General features: G+C 37.8%; 1 protein-coding gene across 2 annotated transcripts in view; it reads left to right on the forward strand.

The window, feature by feature from the left end:
- The window catches only part of Cfap54 (cilia and flagella associated protein 54), a 210,157-nt gene that overhangs the window by 31,042 nt on the left and 161,686 nt on the right, over nucleotides 1-17,429 (forward strand). For both annotated transcript variants that reach the window (XM_074084168.1, XM_074084170.1), the window contains exons 10-18: nucleotides 449-630; nucleotides 719-884; nucleotides 2,048-2,133; nucleotides 4,418-4,552; nucleotides 5,616-5,766; nucleotides 7,356-7,432; nucleotides 14,793-14,921; nucleotides 15,230-15,356; nucleotides 17,257-17,343. In XM_074084168.1, coding sequence (XP_073940269.1) covers nucleotides 449-630; nucleotides 719-884; nucleotides 2,048-2,133; nucleotides 4,418-4,552; nucleotides 5,616-5,766; nucleotides 7,356-7,432; nucleotides 14,793-14,921; nucleotides 15,230-15,356; nucleotides 17,257-17,343 — 1,140 coding nt within the window. The remainder of the gene's footprint in view (nucleotides 1-448; nucleotides 631-718; nucleotides 885-2,047; nucleotides 2,134-4,417; nucleotides 4,553-5,615; nucleotides 5,767-7,355; nucleotides 7,433-14,792; nucleotides 14,922-15,229; nucleotides 15,357-17,256; nucleotides 17,344-17,429) is intronic.

Raw genomic sequence — 17,429 nt, forward strand, 5'->3', positions numbered from 1 at the left:
CTTTGCCCTTCTCTTAAATGCTGATGTTTCTTACAGTTCCATAGCCGATGCTGCCACTTCTTTGGAGATATATAGTCAGGATTCTAGAATCTAAGTCCCTATTTTACTTCTCTTTCCCGAGTCTCCAATCTGTGTCTGGCTGCCTCATTGGCTAGCTAACTGTTGGTTATTCCCTATATTTGAGGTTTTGTGCTCCTTCTTTGAGGTAGCCTTTGTTAACTGTCTTTCTCCCTGAAACCCCTGTTGGTCACCTGTCCTATTTGTCCCCACCATTTTGCATTTGCCCACTTAGATTTCTGGTTTGGTCCAATACCTGTAACCTCAGTGAGGGCAGGGACTGTCTGCTTCTCTTCCATTGTTTCCCTGGAGCCTGGTAGTGTCTGAGAGTTAATATTTAGTGAATACGTCTCTGCATGGATGATATTCAAATCTTTCTTTCCTTTTTTAGTTTCAAACACTGGTGCAAATGGAAAACTCGAGTTCCCAAAAACATCTCTTCGGGAGCTTATGATACAAAGGAAAAATCTTATTTCTATGGATGCTGCTTTGAAATTTGTAAAATTAGCTTTTACTTATGAAGAATGGTCTTTATTTGAATCTTCTGCTAGGCAGCTTGTTCATTTTCTCCAGGTAACATCTGCTAAAACCATTCGTTTGTTTTTGTTTCATTAAAATGGCGCTGAGTTGCTAATTAACTTGCGGGATATACTTCTTTAAGAGGCAGGATGATCCGGAGTCAAAAAAAGCAGAGAAGGATTTAATTCTTCTGATTGCAATAGAACCACTAATCAATGTAAAGAGAAACAAAGGTTTGATCTTTCCTTTGGAAAACGATAAAGAAGGAGAATCACTTCAGTCCTACCTGAGCAAAATTATTTATCGTGGTGAGTATTTTATTTACGTTTTTGAAACATTGAGTTTTGCCTGATAAAACATGCTCTTTCTAGAAGAGAAGAGAAGAAAGAATGTTCAGGGCAGGAGGAACAGGAGGTGCAAAGGCCTGAGGCAAGAGTGTGCTTGGTGATGAAGGTGTGGCTGGTGTGCACTGGTGGAGTTTGAGAATGTGGTAGGTGACAAGGATGGAGGAAACTTGGTGCCAAGGTGATGTGGTTCCTTGGCCACGCATAGAAGGCCCTTGTCTTTCAGCATGCAGTGCTCTTCATTCTAGGACTTAATTTAAAAAATTAAGTCAACTTTTTGGACCAATGAAATTTTTTTTTTTTTTGTGGTACTGGGATTTGACTCAGGGCTTCACGCTTGCTAGCCAGGTTCTCTACTGCTTGAGTCATGCCCTGGTTATTTTGGAGATAGGGTGTTTTGGCCCAGGCCAACCTGGACTGCAATCCTATTTTAAACTTCCTGCCATCACTGAGATAACAGGTATTCTCCACCATGTTCACCTTTTTCTGTTGAGATGGGGATCTTATGAACCTTTTTGTTCAGGTTGGTGTGGACCCATGATCTTCCTGATCTCAGCCTCCTGCATAGCTTAAGATCTCAGGTGTGTACCAATGCATGCGGCTATTGGTGGAGATGGGGTCTCGCAAACTGTTTGCCCAGCTTGACCTAAAAACTGTGATCCTCCCAATCTCAGCCTCCCTAGTAGCTAGGATTACATGCTTGAGCCATCTACGCCCAGTTTAATTCTCTTGTGTTTTATGTTTTCCTATGTTCTTAAGGCATTGCAAGGCTACTCTGTTGCTCTAAATAATTTGTACCAGGTCATGATACATGTTTTCCTTGGCTTCCAAATAGATATTTTTATTACTTTGCTTTCAACTGCCACATTTGAGATGTTTTCAAATACTGCAAGCCTCTTCACTATCTCTTTGGATATAGTTGGCATCCTTAACACAGATTAATAGTAACAATCTATTTTAATTGCATTAGAGATACTTAGACTAATTTTGATACAGAAGCATCTACTTTATCTTAACTTATTTGCCTAGATATGGCTTATGTCATGTTTGTAGAATTTTGCGTCTCTTGTGTCTGACCTTTCCTAGTTGATTTTTTTGTTTAATTTTCTTCTGTGTTTTGAGTGCAGGTACTTGTGTGGGGAATTGTGGATACTCTGAAGACATTTTTCATTTGGCAGCCATCTTGCATTACTGTGTCTGTGACTCTCACCAGGTGAATCAGCTATTCTGATTAACTTTTAATAGTATGGAAGAAGTTATTATGCCTAATTTAAGGCCAGATGGAAGAAAGCATGGAGTTTGTACCTTGACTTGTAATTTTAAGTTTCTTTTCTTCTTATTGTTGTCATTTTGGATGTTTTGTATCCCTTTTGGGGCAAGTCCTGGGCTAGCTGTCTTCCTTTTTATTTAATTCAATCTGTTTTTTTATTGTTGTGCTGGGGATACACTGTGGCATTTACAAAAGTTCTTACAATATATCATAGTTGAATTCTCCTTTATCTCCCCTCCCGCACTCCTGGCATAGTTTCAACAGGCCTCATTTTTCCATTTGTATGCATGTGGGCTCTCTGTATTTCTAAGGATGAAGGAACTGAGGCTGTGGTTGTCAGTGGAGTCAATACGCCTAGTGAGATTCTGCTATTTCCCTTTCCAGCCTTGACCACAAAGCCTGGTTAATATTGGGAGCCACTTTGCCACACTGGCCAGTATTTAGACATGGCTGTGTGTAGAGAAGAGTGCTTACGTAAAGCACAGGATTTTTTTGTTTTTTTGTTTTTATTTTTGTGGTGCTGGGGCTGAACTCAGGGACTCAAGTGAGTGCATGCTAGGCAAGTGCTCTGCACTGGTTTTAAAACTGATTTCCAGAGGTCCCCAGGACTTCTCTGAGTTTCCTCAGAAGTCCAACTTTGGTGGTACACTAATTTGCTTTTATTTGTTTTATATATGATATTGGGGCTCTGATAGAATTTCATTTGGGGATTTGGTTTTATTGTTATAAAAAAGAAGCTTGAAGACTGAGAGCATGATTCAAGTGGTAGAGCATCTCCTACTGAGTGTGAGGTCCTGAGTTCAGATCCTAGTACCCCCACCAAAAAAAAAAAAAAAAAAAAAAGAAAAAAGGCTTGAATTCCACAATTGTAGAGCATTGTGTTGACATTTGCCCAGGGGAGTGAAATATAGTAAGGGACTTGAGAAGCTCTGTTCTTATAATAATTTCTGTTTATTTTGGGTTTATTAGAATAGGCTACAACCTGTGATGGATATTTAATTCTTACAAAAAAGGTATTTGGTGGCAAATGTAATTATTATAGCAGAAAAGCTTAACAAAAAATAACTATTGATACTTGAAAGGGTAGGAACTTTCATGTGTCAATTAAAAAATTATATGTCTTAGTTCAGCTCAAGTCAGTAAATATTTACTCATGTTTGATTCTGCTGTGTTCCCAAACTTTGTGCTGAGGTGGGAAATATATCAAATTAAGTGTTAGAGCTGTCTGAAAGCAGCTCAAAGTTTGGTATGTTTTAAACGTGTAATTCATTATCTTTCTAGTTTAGATGATAAGTAACTTTAGTGTTCATTTTTTTTATTTGGCAGTACTGGGATTTGAACTTAGGGCCTTATACTTACTAGGCAGGTGCTCTCCTTCTTGAGCCACACCCCCAGCCCTTTTTACTTGAGTTATTTTTTAAGTAGGGCCTGCATTTTTGCCTATGGTCAGCCTTGGATGTGATCCTTCTATCTATGCCTCCTGTGTAGATGGGATTACAGATATGTACTATCATGCTCAGCTAATTGGTTGAGGTGGGGGTCTTGCTAACTTTTTACCTGGGCTGGGCTTGTACTGTGATCCTAGCAATCTGTGTTTCCTGAGTAGCTGAGATACAAGGCCACCATGAGTCACCATGTCTGGCCCTAGTTTTCTTTCTTTCTTTTTTTTTTTTTTTTAAAAGAGCCAAGTAACTTTGATGTGAGAAGAGACATACTTATTCTAGATCATCTGTTGATACCCAAAGTAAAGTTCTGTCCAGTTCCTCCCTGTCCTTGTCTGAATCCTTTCCCAGCTCCTCATTCCTCTCTCCTTACCAGTTTTATCTCCCTCCTCCCCAATTATTTATTATTTTAATGCAAAAATTTTTTAAAAGCAAAAAGTACAAATATATCTGAAAGTTGGATGGGACTCACTTCCATATGCACCTACAGATGTCTGTGACTTTCATTTGGAGAAGCAGAAGTAGCATCCATAAAGCATTGGCTAAGAGCGAGGACTTGAACAGCCTAGGTTCAAAAGCCCTGCTCTGGGACAGTCACTTCACCTCCTTGTGCCTCGTTTTGCTCGTCTGTAAGTGGTGGGGTGCAGTAGAGCTGCTCACCTTGCTGGGTCGCTGTGAGGATTAGATGAATGGACACACACAGCTCTTAGTGTTGCCTGACATTCGTGAATGTTATACATGTTTATCTTATTCTTATTCATTTGCTTCACCACTTTGGTTTTCAGGGTGTGCAGCCTGATAAAGAGATTGTTGTGGATGTGATAATGTTCCTGTGGCAAAAATGCAAATCTGGAATTCAGAGGATCAGTGTGTCCAAAAGTGACTATGCCAAGTTCACGCAGAAAATCAGCACCAACAAAGTATTCCTTCCCTTCCTCCCTTTCTCCCTCCCTTCTTTTTTCTCTTTTTCCCTCTCTCTCTCTCCCTCTCTTTCTTCCTTCCTTAACTCAGGTTGCAGTACACATTTCCAACTGGGGTTTTCTCTCTTATCCACCTGCATAATTCCTGTGATTTGCAGATGTATATTTAAGGAAATACTCTTTGTAGTGCTGAGTTAACCTTTTTAAAAATGTGTGTTCCTGTACCCTGGCTCCAACTTGGTTTTAGGGTGGAAGAATGTTTCAGGGAGGAGTCAATACAGTGTATCTAAGGTTATATGAGTTTGGATAAATGCATTAAGAAGATTGATACAGAGAATACAAACAAGGAGGCCCAGGCTTTTTTCTTGCAGTAATATATTTAGATGATTTAAAAGAGCTATTTATTTCATGGAAAGTAGAAAGTTAAACATTTGAATATCATAGCCTAGAAACTTATGAAAAAATATTTTAGTAACGAATATTTCAGTTCCAGCGGTTCTGAGCCTCCTCAGATTAGTGACGTTAGGATGCACAGATCTGAAGTTTTATCATATACACTGTTTTAAGTGATGCTGTGAAGGAGAGAGTATTGTTTTATCATCTTACATCCCTGGTTGGTTTATGTGCTAACCTTTGGAGATACAGGCATTGAAGTTAGTTTCTAAGCGCCAAGATTAGAGCCTGAAACACCTGCCCACCCATTACTAATTTGGAGAACTGGATGGTGACCGTGGAGCTGCCTTGAAGGAAGAATAAGAACTTTGAGAATACAGATAATATCTGGTGATATATAAAAATGACAGATCATAAATTTTCTACCATAGCTATAGATGTTTAGACTACAGGTGATTGAATCTTCTTTATGAATTTACATAAACAGGTTTATTATTAAATATTATCTTTTTAAGATCACTTTATAATTGAGATGCATTAATAAGGAGGCTCATGCAATGTTTATGATTAGAGATGTTGATTTCAAGAAACTACGAAGTTTTGAAAAGTGTGGCTCTTTGTACAGTGTAACATAGTGGAATTGATTTTGCTATGTATTTTCTCTTCTTAGTGGATTTATCTTCTGTGGCAATTAAGTGAGGTGATTCACTGCTATAAAATGGAAGGTATTGATGTTGTGGTGGTGGCGGAGATCACATTGCGATTAAACGAAATATTAGAGTCTTTGGGAAGCCCAAGACAGAAATTTAGAAAATCAGTAGGTAAGAAGATACTGGATGAAAAACATGAGATTATTAATAGACACACACAAATAGAAATATGTAAGCATAAATTAGAACAGGGGATAACTTCTGTTAGTGGAAACTAGGTCTATCAAATTTATGCTTCATTGATGATTCTCAATCAAAGACAGATGGTACAGGGTTACCCAGGTGAACATTAAGAAAAGAGAGTTATGTGCTCTATGGTTTGATGCAGACAAGACTCTTTCACCTTCTCACTCATTCTCTCCCCTTCTCCATTTCTCAGTTACCACCGACTCCTTTCTCCCCTCTCTCTCTTCCCATTTATTCCCCATTATATTTTCTCCTCCTCCATTTCTCAAGAGAGCGCGTTTCTCTGTTTTGGTTGCCACTGTGTCCTTGGCTCACACCACACTGCCTGACACAGAGGCAGGGGCTCCGATGCATACTAAAGTGGATCTATGTCCTTCCACATTGTCTCCATGTCGATTCTCGGATTCTTGTCTCTTCTCTTCCCTTGCTCCTGTTGTCCCTCACAGCTGTGGCGTCACCACTCAGCCTCTCATCCTCCCTCCTTAAAAGGGACATAGTCCCCACTGGGAGAAGTAGCTCTCTTGCCTTCCTACAGCCCCGGGCTTTCTTCCCGGGTCTAGGGAGTGCTCCTTCCTAAGACCCTTGCCCTGCATTTATTTCTCACTGACTTCTTAGCTTGCTGGGTTTTTTTTTTTTTTTTCAAAGATTTTCTATATCACTAGAGGAAAAACCCTAATGATTGCTTTTTTTTAAAAGTCTATTTCTTATTCAATTTTACTGTCTTATTTACTGGTTACTTTTGTAAGGCTGTTGTTTTATACTGTTTAGTTATAGCTGGGACAAATGCAATTTAAGTTACTGATTGTTGTTAAAATGTTTCATGTCTAAAAAAATAATATTGACGCATGCTCCATTTATATATTTGATGTTTTCATTAAGATTTTTGAAATCTTCAACTTTTCTAAGAATGTTAGTCTCATCACCTTGTTGGCACATAAAACATAAAGTACAAGTCGTTCTTCTCTATTAGTTGTCATAATCTACTTCAAAAGATTTATTTAGGGTATTTATTAAGTAATTCATTGTTTAGTGTGAATTATTGAATGCATTTTAAAACAGGAAACAACCTTTCCATGTAAATATTTATAATTTATATTCCTCTAATTCAAATTAGGCCTCTCTGATATTTGTCTAAATTCACAAGGCTTCTGTGTTGTTCTTTTCTGAATGTTTCATAATGGACTTTACAGTTTATATGGGAAGACCAACCTCTACCATGATGTCACCTTGTTGAGTTTGCTTTATATAAAGAAAAGTTTTAGCTACATAAAAGAAACAATTTGGCATTTAGTCAAATTCTAGTGTTGAATCATTTCTAACATTACTAAATAATTAAAAAGATAACCAATTTTGTGTAATTTTTAAAATGGTAATGATTTACTTCTGTATTTCCATTTTTTCTCTCTTCTCCTTTTCTTTCCCCTGGTTCTTCTTCTCTCTTTTCCTTTTTTTTCTCTTCCTCCTCCTTTCCCTCCTTCTTCTTTTCCTATTTCTTTCTTTCTTTTTTTTCCCAGTTGCATCTTTAAAAAAAGGGATTGAGGAATTCCCTGGGACTCCAAAAGGGATCCTGGAAGTTCTTCCAATATTAAAGGTATTTCAACATATTATAGAGAACATAGTGAAAATATGAATTTTTTATTTTCAAATATCAAATTTATAAACATAATGATTCCTTATTGATATAATTGTTAATATTTAAAGTTTAAGCATTTATGGTTTCTGTATATATTGAAGACTACAAGGGCATTTTTGCCTTTACTTTAGAAAAAGCCCAATCAGCTTTAAAAGTAAGCTAGGTGAAGCATCACAAAGGCATTTCCAGTTACGTTATTACTGATATCCTGAGTGTGTTAGGATTCATGGATTTCTAGAGCAAATTTGTTTTACTCAGCATATGCCTCTGACAGATGGAATGAATTCTTATCTGTTATAGTGTGATTGTGAAATGTCCCCCACAGGCTAACGTTGAAGGCTTGGTCCCCAGCTGGTGGTGCTATTTTGGGAGATTCTGGAAACTTTAGGAGGTGGGACCTGCCTTGTTGTCCCAGCCCTTTTCTGTCTCTCTCTGCTCCCTTCTGCCTTGAGGTAAAGAACTCCTTTGCCGCATGCTGTTTGCCAGGTGCAGGGGGCCAAGCATCTGAGGACTGAACCCTCTGAAACTGTGAGGCAAAACAGATCTCTCGTCCTTTAAGTTGTTCCCGCAGATATCTTGGCCATGCAAAAGTAACCCATTAGGTGATTAACATGTACCTAGAACAGTCATGGCACATGGGAACACAGTGAGCATTAGTTTAAAGGAGAAAGGTGGGGGGTGGGGGGTGAGTGGCTATTCCTACTTGTTGTTGTGGTACCGGGTCTTGGTCTAAGGGCTTCATGCTTGCTAGGCAGGTGCTCTACCACTTGAGCCATGCCCCCCCAGCTCACATTCCTGTGCTTTGTCCTGCTTTTCTTCTGACATTTGAGTTGTGCCAATCTACAACCGCATTTGTAAGCTCTGCCCTATGTGATGCTAGTGCTGTCTCCATGAAAAAAGATGCCATGGTCAACTCATCTTGAGTGACTGGATTAAACACACAGGGTTTTCACTGTGAGATTTCTGAAAGCATTTATTTGTCCATAAACGGTATGATTTTTCAAGGAGCTGTACAATACCATGTGTTCCATTATTTGAGAATAAACCCCTCTTACTCACTGTGGAATAGCTACTTAGGGTCCTAATAGTTCACGGGCTACCATTGAATATACCTTCCCAGAATGGAAGCCAGTGAGCCGTATTCTATTTTACCATGATTTAATTCATAAACTCTAATTTTATATTGCAAAAGTAGTATTTACATTGGAGGATGTTTGAGGAGATAAAAACCAAAGGTCTGTAGCTTACTATGTTGCTGTAAATATTATCATTTTCTGTACTTCTTGTGTCCCATGTTTGTAACATGTACCATTCTGATACTTAACATTTTCTCAGCACTTTCGCTGTTAATCCTCATAATTGCTATTTTTGGAAAATTTCCTTTGAAATAAATGACAAAATGATAAAGAATATTATAATCAAGATCCATTTTCATCTGCTAGCTTAAGAAACAAAATGTTTCTAGTATAGTCATCCCTTAGCATCTGTGGTGTGTAGGCCCTGGGACCCCCACAGATATAAAATATTCAGATGCTCAAGTCCCTTGTATAAAGTGGTACAGTGTTTGCACAGAATCTATGCATATTCTCCTGTATCCTTTAAATCACCTCTAGATTACTTATAATGCCTACTGTGCTGTAAATGTTATGTAAATAGTTGTTATGCTATACTATTATTAATATTATTATTTTGCGGTACTGAGGCTTGAACTCAGGGCCTATACCTTGAGCCACTCCACCAGCCTTTTTTGTGAAGGATTTTTTGAGATAGGGTCTCATGGAACTCTTTGCCCAGGCTGGCTTTGAACCGTGATCCTCTGGATCTCTGCCTCCTGCATAGCTAGGTTTACAGGCATGAACCACCAGCACCCTGCGATACTATATTATTTAGGAAATAATAGTAAGAAAAATGTTTGTTCGTGTTCAGCACACATTTTTTTTCCAAATGTTTTGATCCACTGGGTGCCGGTGGCTCAAGTCTATAATCCTAGCTACTCAGGAGACAGAGATCAGGAGGATCGTGGTTCAAAGCCAGTCTGGGCAAATAGTTCCATGAGACCCTATTTTGAAATAATCATTCACAAAAAAGGGCTGATGGAATGGTTCAAGATGTAGGCCCTGAGTTCAAGCCCCAGTACCGCCGGAAAAAAAAAAAAAAGTCTTGATCCACAATTTTCTGAATTCATGGATATAACGCCCAGGGATACAGAAGGCCAGCTCTGCAGATGAGCTTGACCTCCTCCACTTCTCTCCTGATTGCATTGCCTTCCCCTCACCTAGCAATAACTACTGTTCAAAAGAATGTCGAACATAAATTCCAGATGTTTTGCTACTTTTATTACATATGTGTGCATTCTGAAGTATACAGAGTACTGTTTGGCCTATTTTTACACTTGTGAAATAGTGTCCTGCTTTGTGTGCTGATCGGCGGCTTGCATTTTGCTCTCAGCATTGTTTGTAAGATCTACTCACATTGATTAGGGTAAATATGGCGTCCATGTTCGTAATGATCACCTTGGTCAGTGTTATGCAGGAATGGATAGATCAGGGATTTGAACTTAGTTGTTCTGCCTTCAAGGTCCAGGGTTTTAACCACTGGGCTGTGTTGCCTCTTGATTATTAAACAAAACAAACAAAACTTTAGGATATTTATACAGTGATATTTCTCTAATGCACAGATATAAATAACTTTAACTGATCTTTCATGTACCACCTACCCTTATTACCTTAATTTGTGGCAGCCCTTTGAAATATAAGAACAAGTGCTAATTTAAAGTTATTTCATCCACACTTCTGTCATACTTGGTAGAATAGATAAAATCCCGAGAAACTGGGTACCAATCAATTATCCTTATGAATGAATGTATGGAAGCACTGGGGGAGGGGCTCGTGTTTTCAAATGAATGTTCATCTTCTAATTATAAGTTTCAGGAGATATAAACTTGAGTTTTGTTTTGTTTTGTTTTTTTTGGTGGGACTCAGGGCTGCCAGCTTGCAAAGCAGGCACAATACTGCTTGAACCACACTTCCAGTGCATTTTGCCCTGTTTATATTGGAGCTGGGTTCTTGTGAACTGTTTGCCTGGACCAGCCTCAAACAGAGATCCTCCGATCTTAGTAGCTAGGATTACAGGGTGTGAGTCACTGGTTCCTGGCTAAACTTGAGTTCTTTATGTGATTTTGTCTCTTCTGAAGATAGATTTGAGAAATCTCAAATTGAGAGCAGATACTGACCCATGTAAGAGGCAGGAGAGGTACAATAGTTGTCTGACGATGGTTTTTGTCAAGGGCTCACTAACAGTGCATCTTTCCGTTTCTCACTCTGGGCATATTTGACCATAATTTTGGGTATGAGGTTTTAAAAAGTTCCTCGAATAGATTCTTAAGGATACTAGAGCTTGAGAATCACTGGTTTAGTGGACTAGCTCATATTCTCTGAGATGTTATAGAGTAGGAATAGGAATCCAAGTGGAAGTTAATAAAGTGCTAGATTTTTGGCTTCAGATGGAAATTTTCTGGCAATTAAAGCCACTAAGTATAATGAGTTTCTTAAAAGGTATCAGATTTCCCACAACAAAGAAACTAAAGACCATTTATGAGCTATTGCTGCTGTTACTTAAATAAAAAAGTCTTCTCCTCCAGATGATTTATTGTTGAAATTGTCACAGTAAGTATAAAGTCTGTGGTGACAACCATGTGAATGGCAGGCCCTATAGTTGTGCAGCTCACAGTCTGCTCTGCTGCACTGGGGTGGATGGTAGATAGAGTAGAGGTGGTCCACTGTTGTGTCTAACAGCCCAGCACTTGGTGTTGGGAGACCTAGAGGTGAATCTTAACTGATCTTGATTTTTTGCATGATCTTGAATAAATGAGTCCATCTGTTTAAGTGTCCTCATCTGTAAAATTATAATATCAGCTATTTAAATGGAATGCTGTAACATTGTAGAAAATAGTATGTGGTTGGTATATGGTAGCTATTGAGGGTTTATGTTTTACATAGAGCTCTAACTCTCAATTTAGTGTTCTCAGACACACCTGGAGGAGAGGGAAGGGTTGTGGAGAGGAAGACTGAGAATTTATTATTGTAAGCAGAATCCAAAATCCATAGGCTCACCTGGCAGAGTCTGTAGGGTAAGATAAATTATGTATCTTGCATATATGCAATCTACTTAAAAAATATGTGAGGTACTACTGTGGTTACATGGACATAAAACTATTTTAGTTTCACCAAACACAAAGCATCTATTTCTTCAACAAATGGATTATGAAATTATGATAACCCTTAGTATCTGTCATATAGGGCCATGACAACTAAAATCCTAGTCTGTGTAAAGCATTTATCTGAGTACCTGGAGCATGTTTTAATTCAATGTTAGCTGTAATGATGATAAATATGATAATGGTAGTGATAGTGGTGATGAAGATGAAACATTGAGGAAAAAGTGGGGGGAAAAGATGATATATCAAATATGGATGTGTGTGAGGTCTTTAAAATTTTTTGATGTTAAGAAGATAGGCTCAGTGACTTCTGTTTCTGGCCAAACAGCTACCCAAAGGACTTAAAATAAAGATCCTATAAATTTCGGCAGAATCAAACAAATATTCTGAAGCACATTGCAGAGTTCTCAAGAAAGTAAGGGAAGCACCAGGGACCAAAACTGGGGCCCCGAAAACCAGAATGCTAAGTTCACAGGTGAGGGCTGCAGTAGGTGGCTGGGCATAGGTAGAAAGGTGCTGGTCAGGGATATGAAAGATGGGTGGCACTGAGATTCCTCATAAAGTTAGAAGCTACAAGAGATCAATCCAAGAAAAAACTACCAGAAAAGAATCTGTTTATGGGGAGACATCCCAGCTTGGGTTCTGAGAAGAATAGTTGGGACAAAGCTTTTCGCCCTAGTGGTTTATAAACTTGGGCCTGCCTTTCAGTAGTTTGTTATTGGAGCTTTCACTGCTTGGTTTATTGGGAACATCGCAGAGTCTGTGATTCTTTAGTGGAGATACATATCTTGAATGGCTATAGATAATTAAGTTGTGTATATTCCAGGAATGAAAGGAAGATTTAACAGAAAATTTATAATTAGCATATCAGATTAACAGATTAAAGGCAAAAATGTGACGGTATCACTTGACAAAGAGAAGCAATTAAATCATTTGACAAAATTCAACAACTTCCCTTTTAAAAATAACTCTTGAGCTAGAGGTGTGGCTCAAGTGGTAGAAAGCTTGCCTAACAAGTGTGAGGCCCTGAGCTCAAACTCCATTACTTCCCAAAACAACAACAAAAAAAATTAAAAAACAACTCATAGTAGTTAGAAATGGAACTCTTCCTTATCTGATAAAGGGTATCATTCAAAGCCTTCAATGTGTGTTATATCAATAGTAAAAGAGTAAAAGTAGTCCATTTATTCTGATGTGACCACATAAGGATATCTGTCATTCTTGTTCAGCACATTCTGGAACTCTTAGACAGATAGTAAGAAAAGAAGGCAGATAAAAAGGTATAAAGAGTATAAAGGAAGTATTGACTTTATCTTTATTCCCAGACACATAAAATTCACTGCAGTATAGTTAGTAATAACAATCTAAATGTCCGTCAGCAGATGAGTGAATACATAAAGTGTGACCTCTCTGTAGAGTAGCACCAGTTCAATCTACATGTGAGGATGGATGAATCCCAATGGGGTTCGGATAGAGTCATTCCATTCCCCTCTGTAGTCACCTTTGAATTACAGGGCTGTTTCTAGCAACTCATTTCCATATGGTCCTAGGTGCTTAGTTTTCCAGTTAGGGATATTTGCTTGAATTTGTAATGTGGAAGAGAGAGTTTTCATTCTCTAACAGCAGATGGAAGATGTGACTTTTCTTGCCTTCTTGAGCAAGCTCAAGCCTGCCTGCTTCAGTATAGCAGGGGCTTGAGGTTGTTGCAAGCTGCAGCCTAGGTTCTTAGATTTCCAGAGGCCTCTGAGTAAGTGCTTGAGAATCACAGGAAATCAAAATTGTCACCAGCAGCATTCTGCATCTTTGCTCCCCCATGCCTTCCAGTGGTGAGGGACGCTTGTACATTGAATCCCTTTTTTGCGTGAAGTGTATCTGGAGTCTTTCTGTGTTCCTAACCAAACCCTAACTGACTCATTCAGTTACATACACCAGCCTGAATAAGTTCCAACAGCATATGATTAAATAAAAAAGGCAGTCTGCAGAATTTTATAATGGAGAATTTAAAAAGTATGCACAGTGATGATATCGCATGTTGTTAAGGACACATACACATGAGGTGAAAGTTAAAACATGCCAAAGAATGGTAAAATCAAATTCAAGGACAGTGGCTAATTCTAGGGGCAGAGAAGATGAATGGCCTTGTGGATAGTCATACATGGGATTTCAATTTTATGCATCTATTAATATATTTCCTAAAATAGTCTGGAAAAATATGGAAGATTCAAAAGCTTAAACAAAGCTGGTGGTTCTCTATAGTACTTTATTCTATTTGTCTGCATGTGAAAATAGTTACATTAAAAATACATTTGGGTTTTTAAAATCATCATGTAGACCACTGGGTTTAATGGACTCAGAATCTATCTTTTCTTTCTCTCTGTCTTTGGCTGGGGAATCACTCTTAGGGCCTTCCACCTGGTAAGCAAGTGCTCTATCACTGGGTTTATAGCCCTAGCCCTTGGGTTTTTGCTATGTGGCTCAGACTGGCCCTGAACTTACTATATAGTCCAGGCTGACCTTGAACTCATAATTCTCCTGTCTCAACCTCCATACCTGGCTAAAGTCTAAATTTCTAGCTCTGAGATTCTGTGGTTTAAAAAAAATAATAATTAAAAAAACCTAAGTGTGAGAAAATGACAATTTATGTGAGTTCTATATTTAAAATTTACCCATACATTTTGGTACAATTAGAAAGTATTTTTTGAGGGAAGGTCCTACTCTGTAGCCCAGGCTGATCCGGGCTCTCTGCATAGCTCAGACTGGCTTTGAATTTGTGATCCTCTTGACTCTGCTTTCCAAATGCTGGGATTACAGGTGTGTACCACCATGCCCAGCATGATAAGAATTTTGAAAACAATAAATGGAAATTATATATATGTTTATGGGTTTAATTTATACTTGGAAAATGATGAAATACATTATTTGCATCTTCCATGGTAGTACTTAACACTCACTGAAACATTTTTATATAAGACATACAACATTGTTGATGCTGAATGTTTAACTTTCTGCTGTTTGGTTTCAAGCTATTGTTGGAGTTTGGAAATTTTGTATCGTTTTTCCTTAAGTTTTCTTTTTTCCTCTTTGTTTATAAAATCGTCTTAGAAAGAACCTGTGGAACAGTTGTTTTACGCTTATGATCTTCTTGATAAGACAATCAATAGAATGAATTTAAATTACATGTTAACTGCCTTGCCAAATGGATCGTCAATAATAGACCACTGCTATGTCAAGGTGAGAATGGTTGAAGTTCTACCTAATGAGGAGGAGAGCTGAGTTTGCAAGTAGGCAAGTAAAGCATGATTTGTGGAAGCTTTCCTCTCATGGGCTAGAAATAGCTCTCCCCAGCAGAAATCATCCATGAGGAGGACACCGGTGAGTCCTCAGAGCGTGTTTATTGGTGGATGAGCCGATTGCGAGGGGAGCAGATTTAATGGCTATGAGTAAATTGTAACTGGAGTGGTGATAGAATGCAGCTAACTTTAGTGTGTTTTGATAACTGTTTTCCTTTCCATTTTTACTTCAACTCTTCTGGACCAAAGTGCTTCTATGATATAGCTGGAGACACTTACAAACCAATCTCAGCAAATAGTTTCATGATGGATTTGCATCTTGAACTAATTCAAGCTCAGCACCGAATAGCTGTCATGCTTCTTGACCAACTGCAAGGTAGTAGTCATCAAAGCAAATAACTACACTGAATCAGTTTCAAGCCAAGCTGAAGAATAGACTCAAGTTAATTTGTAATTGAGTTCTTGTTGATTGAGTCTTTTCTGGATAAATTTGATTTTTTTTCTTCTCTGGTTAGTATCAATAGATACCTTTCATTATTGCTTTATACTTTGACTATCAAAGTAAACTTCTAAAAAGTATAATTATGTTTGAATGTAAGTTATTGGTATTTTATTAATTTGATCAAGCAAATATTTAGTTTCCACCAAGATCCTTTTTCTCCTCCTTTTGTCTTTTTTTAATGTTTTCAACCTTTTATATTTTATTATAAACATTTATATAGTTTCAAAAACTGTCTCCCAGTTGACTTGCTGAGTATGGAGAAAGCAAATGATAAATTATCTATATATCATCATAATTAAATTGAAAATTTAATAAAGCATTTCTAATACATAAATAAATTTACATAGAATAATAACCTTGAACATTCTTTGAACGGAAAAGATTTGGTTCAGAAATGTATTTCAGTATGTGAATAGAATTATTGTATTAGGTTCCCCTTAAGAAACAGGCTCACGAGTCTCACTTAGTAGCTGTTTTATTTGCTTTAGTGGAATAGGGTCTTATTTATTGGTAGTGTTACTAGTAAATAGCTTTTTCTCTAATTATCATCCATAAGAAGAAGGCCAAATGAGTTTTATGAGAGACCACTTAAATGTATTGATGGTAACTTGAGAATTAGTTATTATTTCTTCACAGTAAATCTGGGTGTCCTTGATTTTTTTTCCTCTGCTTTTTTGAACTTCCACATAGTACAGATTATGACTTTGTTCCTCTCGTCTTTCTACACTTATGTATACTGCTGCCAGACTAGTGTTCCCTAAATACCGTTTTTCTCTTTCTCATTCAAGAACTTTACAATGGCTGCCTGTTGCTAACCATGATATTAATATGACTCATCTGTATCTGGCATTCAGAATTTTGTTGAAATCTCATCCTTCTTATCAGCAATGATTATAATCAGGGATGTTTAATTAGCATTTACGATACCCTCAGTACTGAGAGGATGATGTGTTATTTTCTGCTTTGCATTTCTATTCCCATGCAGATAAGTTCCCTTACCATTTGCCATTAAAGAAACCTTATATCCTTTAATGGTGTCTGTTGCCATCTTTTCATCAGTTAATTAGCACAAGTATAAAACTCAATAAAAAGGATTTATTGTAAAGTTGTTACAGGCAGCCTCCCAGACCTCCCAGAACAGAAACAAAATATGGCTAGATCTCTTGAGAACCAGACCTGAAAATCAACAATCAGTGCTACAGTTTCTATCTCCCTGGGCCAGCATAACTGTATCCTTTTGTGCCTTATTCAGTTCCTTTCCTTACTGGACCACCATGATGGTCAGTCCCAGCAGAACACCAGGATCAACAACTGGCAACCATTTGTGTTTTAGATGAAAGTCTCGAGGGAGTCTGTGGTCTTCCAGTGGTACTCAGAGCTGTTACAGGGACCTCGGTGACACAGTTTCTCTAGAAAGGGTCATGGGAAATTTTGGTAACTGCTTGGTGTCAGGACTTGCCAACTATAAGTTAAGAAAAGGTAAAGTGGACAAAAATTCTCCTTCAAGATGACTTTATTCAAGATGAAATAGAAAATGAAATATTTTTGTGATTTGGAAATTCTCTTCCAGAGATATACCGTGGCAAATAAAAGAAGATCTGACAATAAAAATGTATCACAGGAGATTTATTTGAATTTTTATCTATTAATGAAAAAAAAGATGACAGATGAGAGAGGAAGCAATAATTTTAGAAACAGATAGTCACTCCTTAATGTTTTAAAAAGGTATTTCCTGTCTTGGTACAAGCCTAATTGTAATGACAGTCTTCTTCAGTTTTGCAGACTCAAACTGTTAGCAAAAATATGTCTACTAAATGTTCAGAAAAGTTAAAGCAATCTGCCAGCACCGATTGTTTTACAGGTAATTAAAATTGGGATAAGCTGTATCCACTCTCCCTCAAAGCTGAATGACTGTTTTATCTTGCCTCTTTGGTAAAATATTTGTTT

Source organism: Castor canadensis, chromosome 8 (genome assembly GCF_047511655.1).
Source record: "Castor canadensis chromosome 8, mCasCan1.hap1v2, whole genome shotgun sequence".
In the NCBI taxonomy this organism is placed as follows: domain Eukaryota; kingdom Metazoa; phylum Chordata; class Mammalia; order Rodentia; family Castoridae; genus Castor; species Castor canadensis.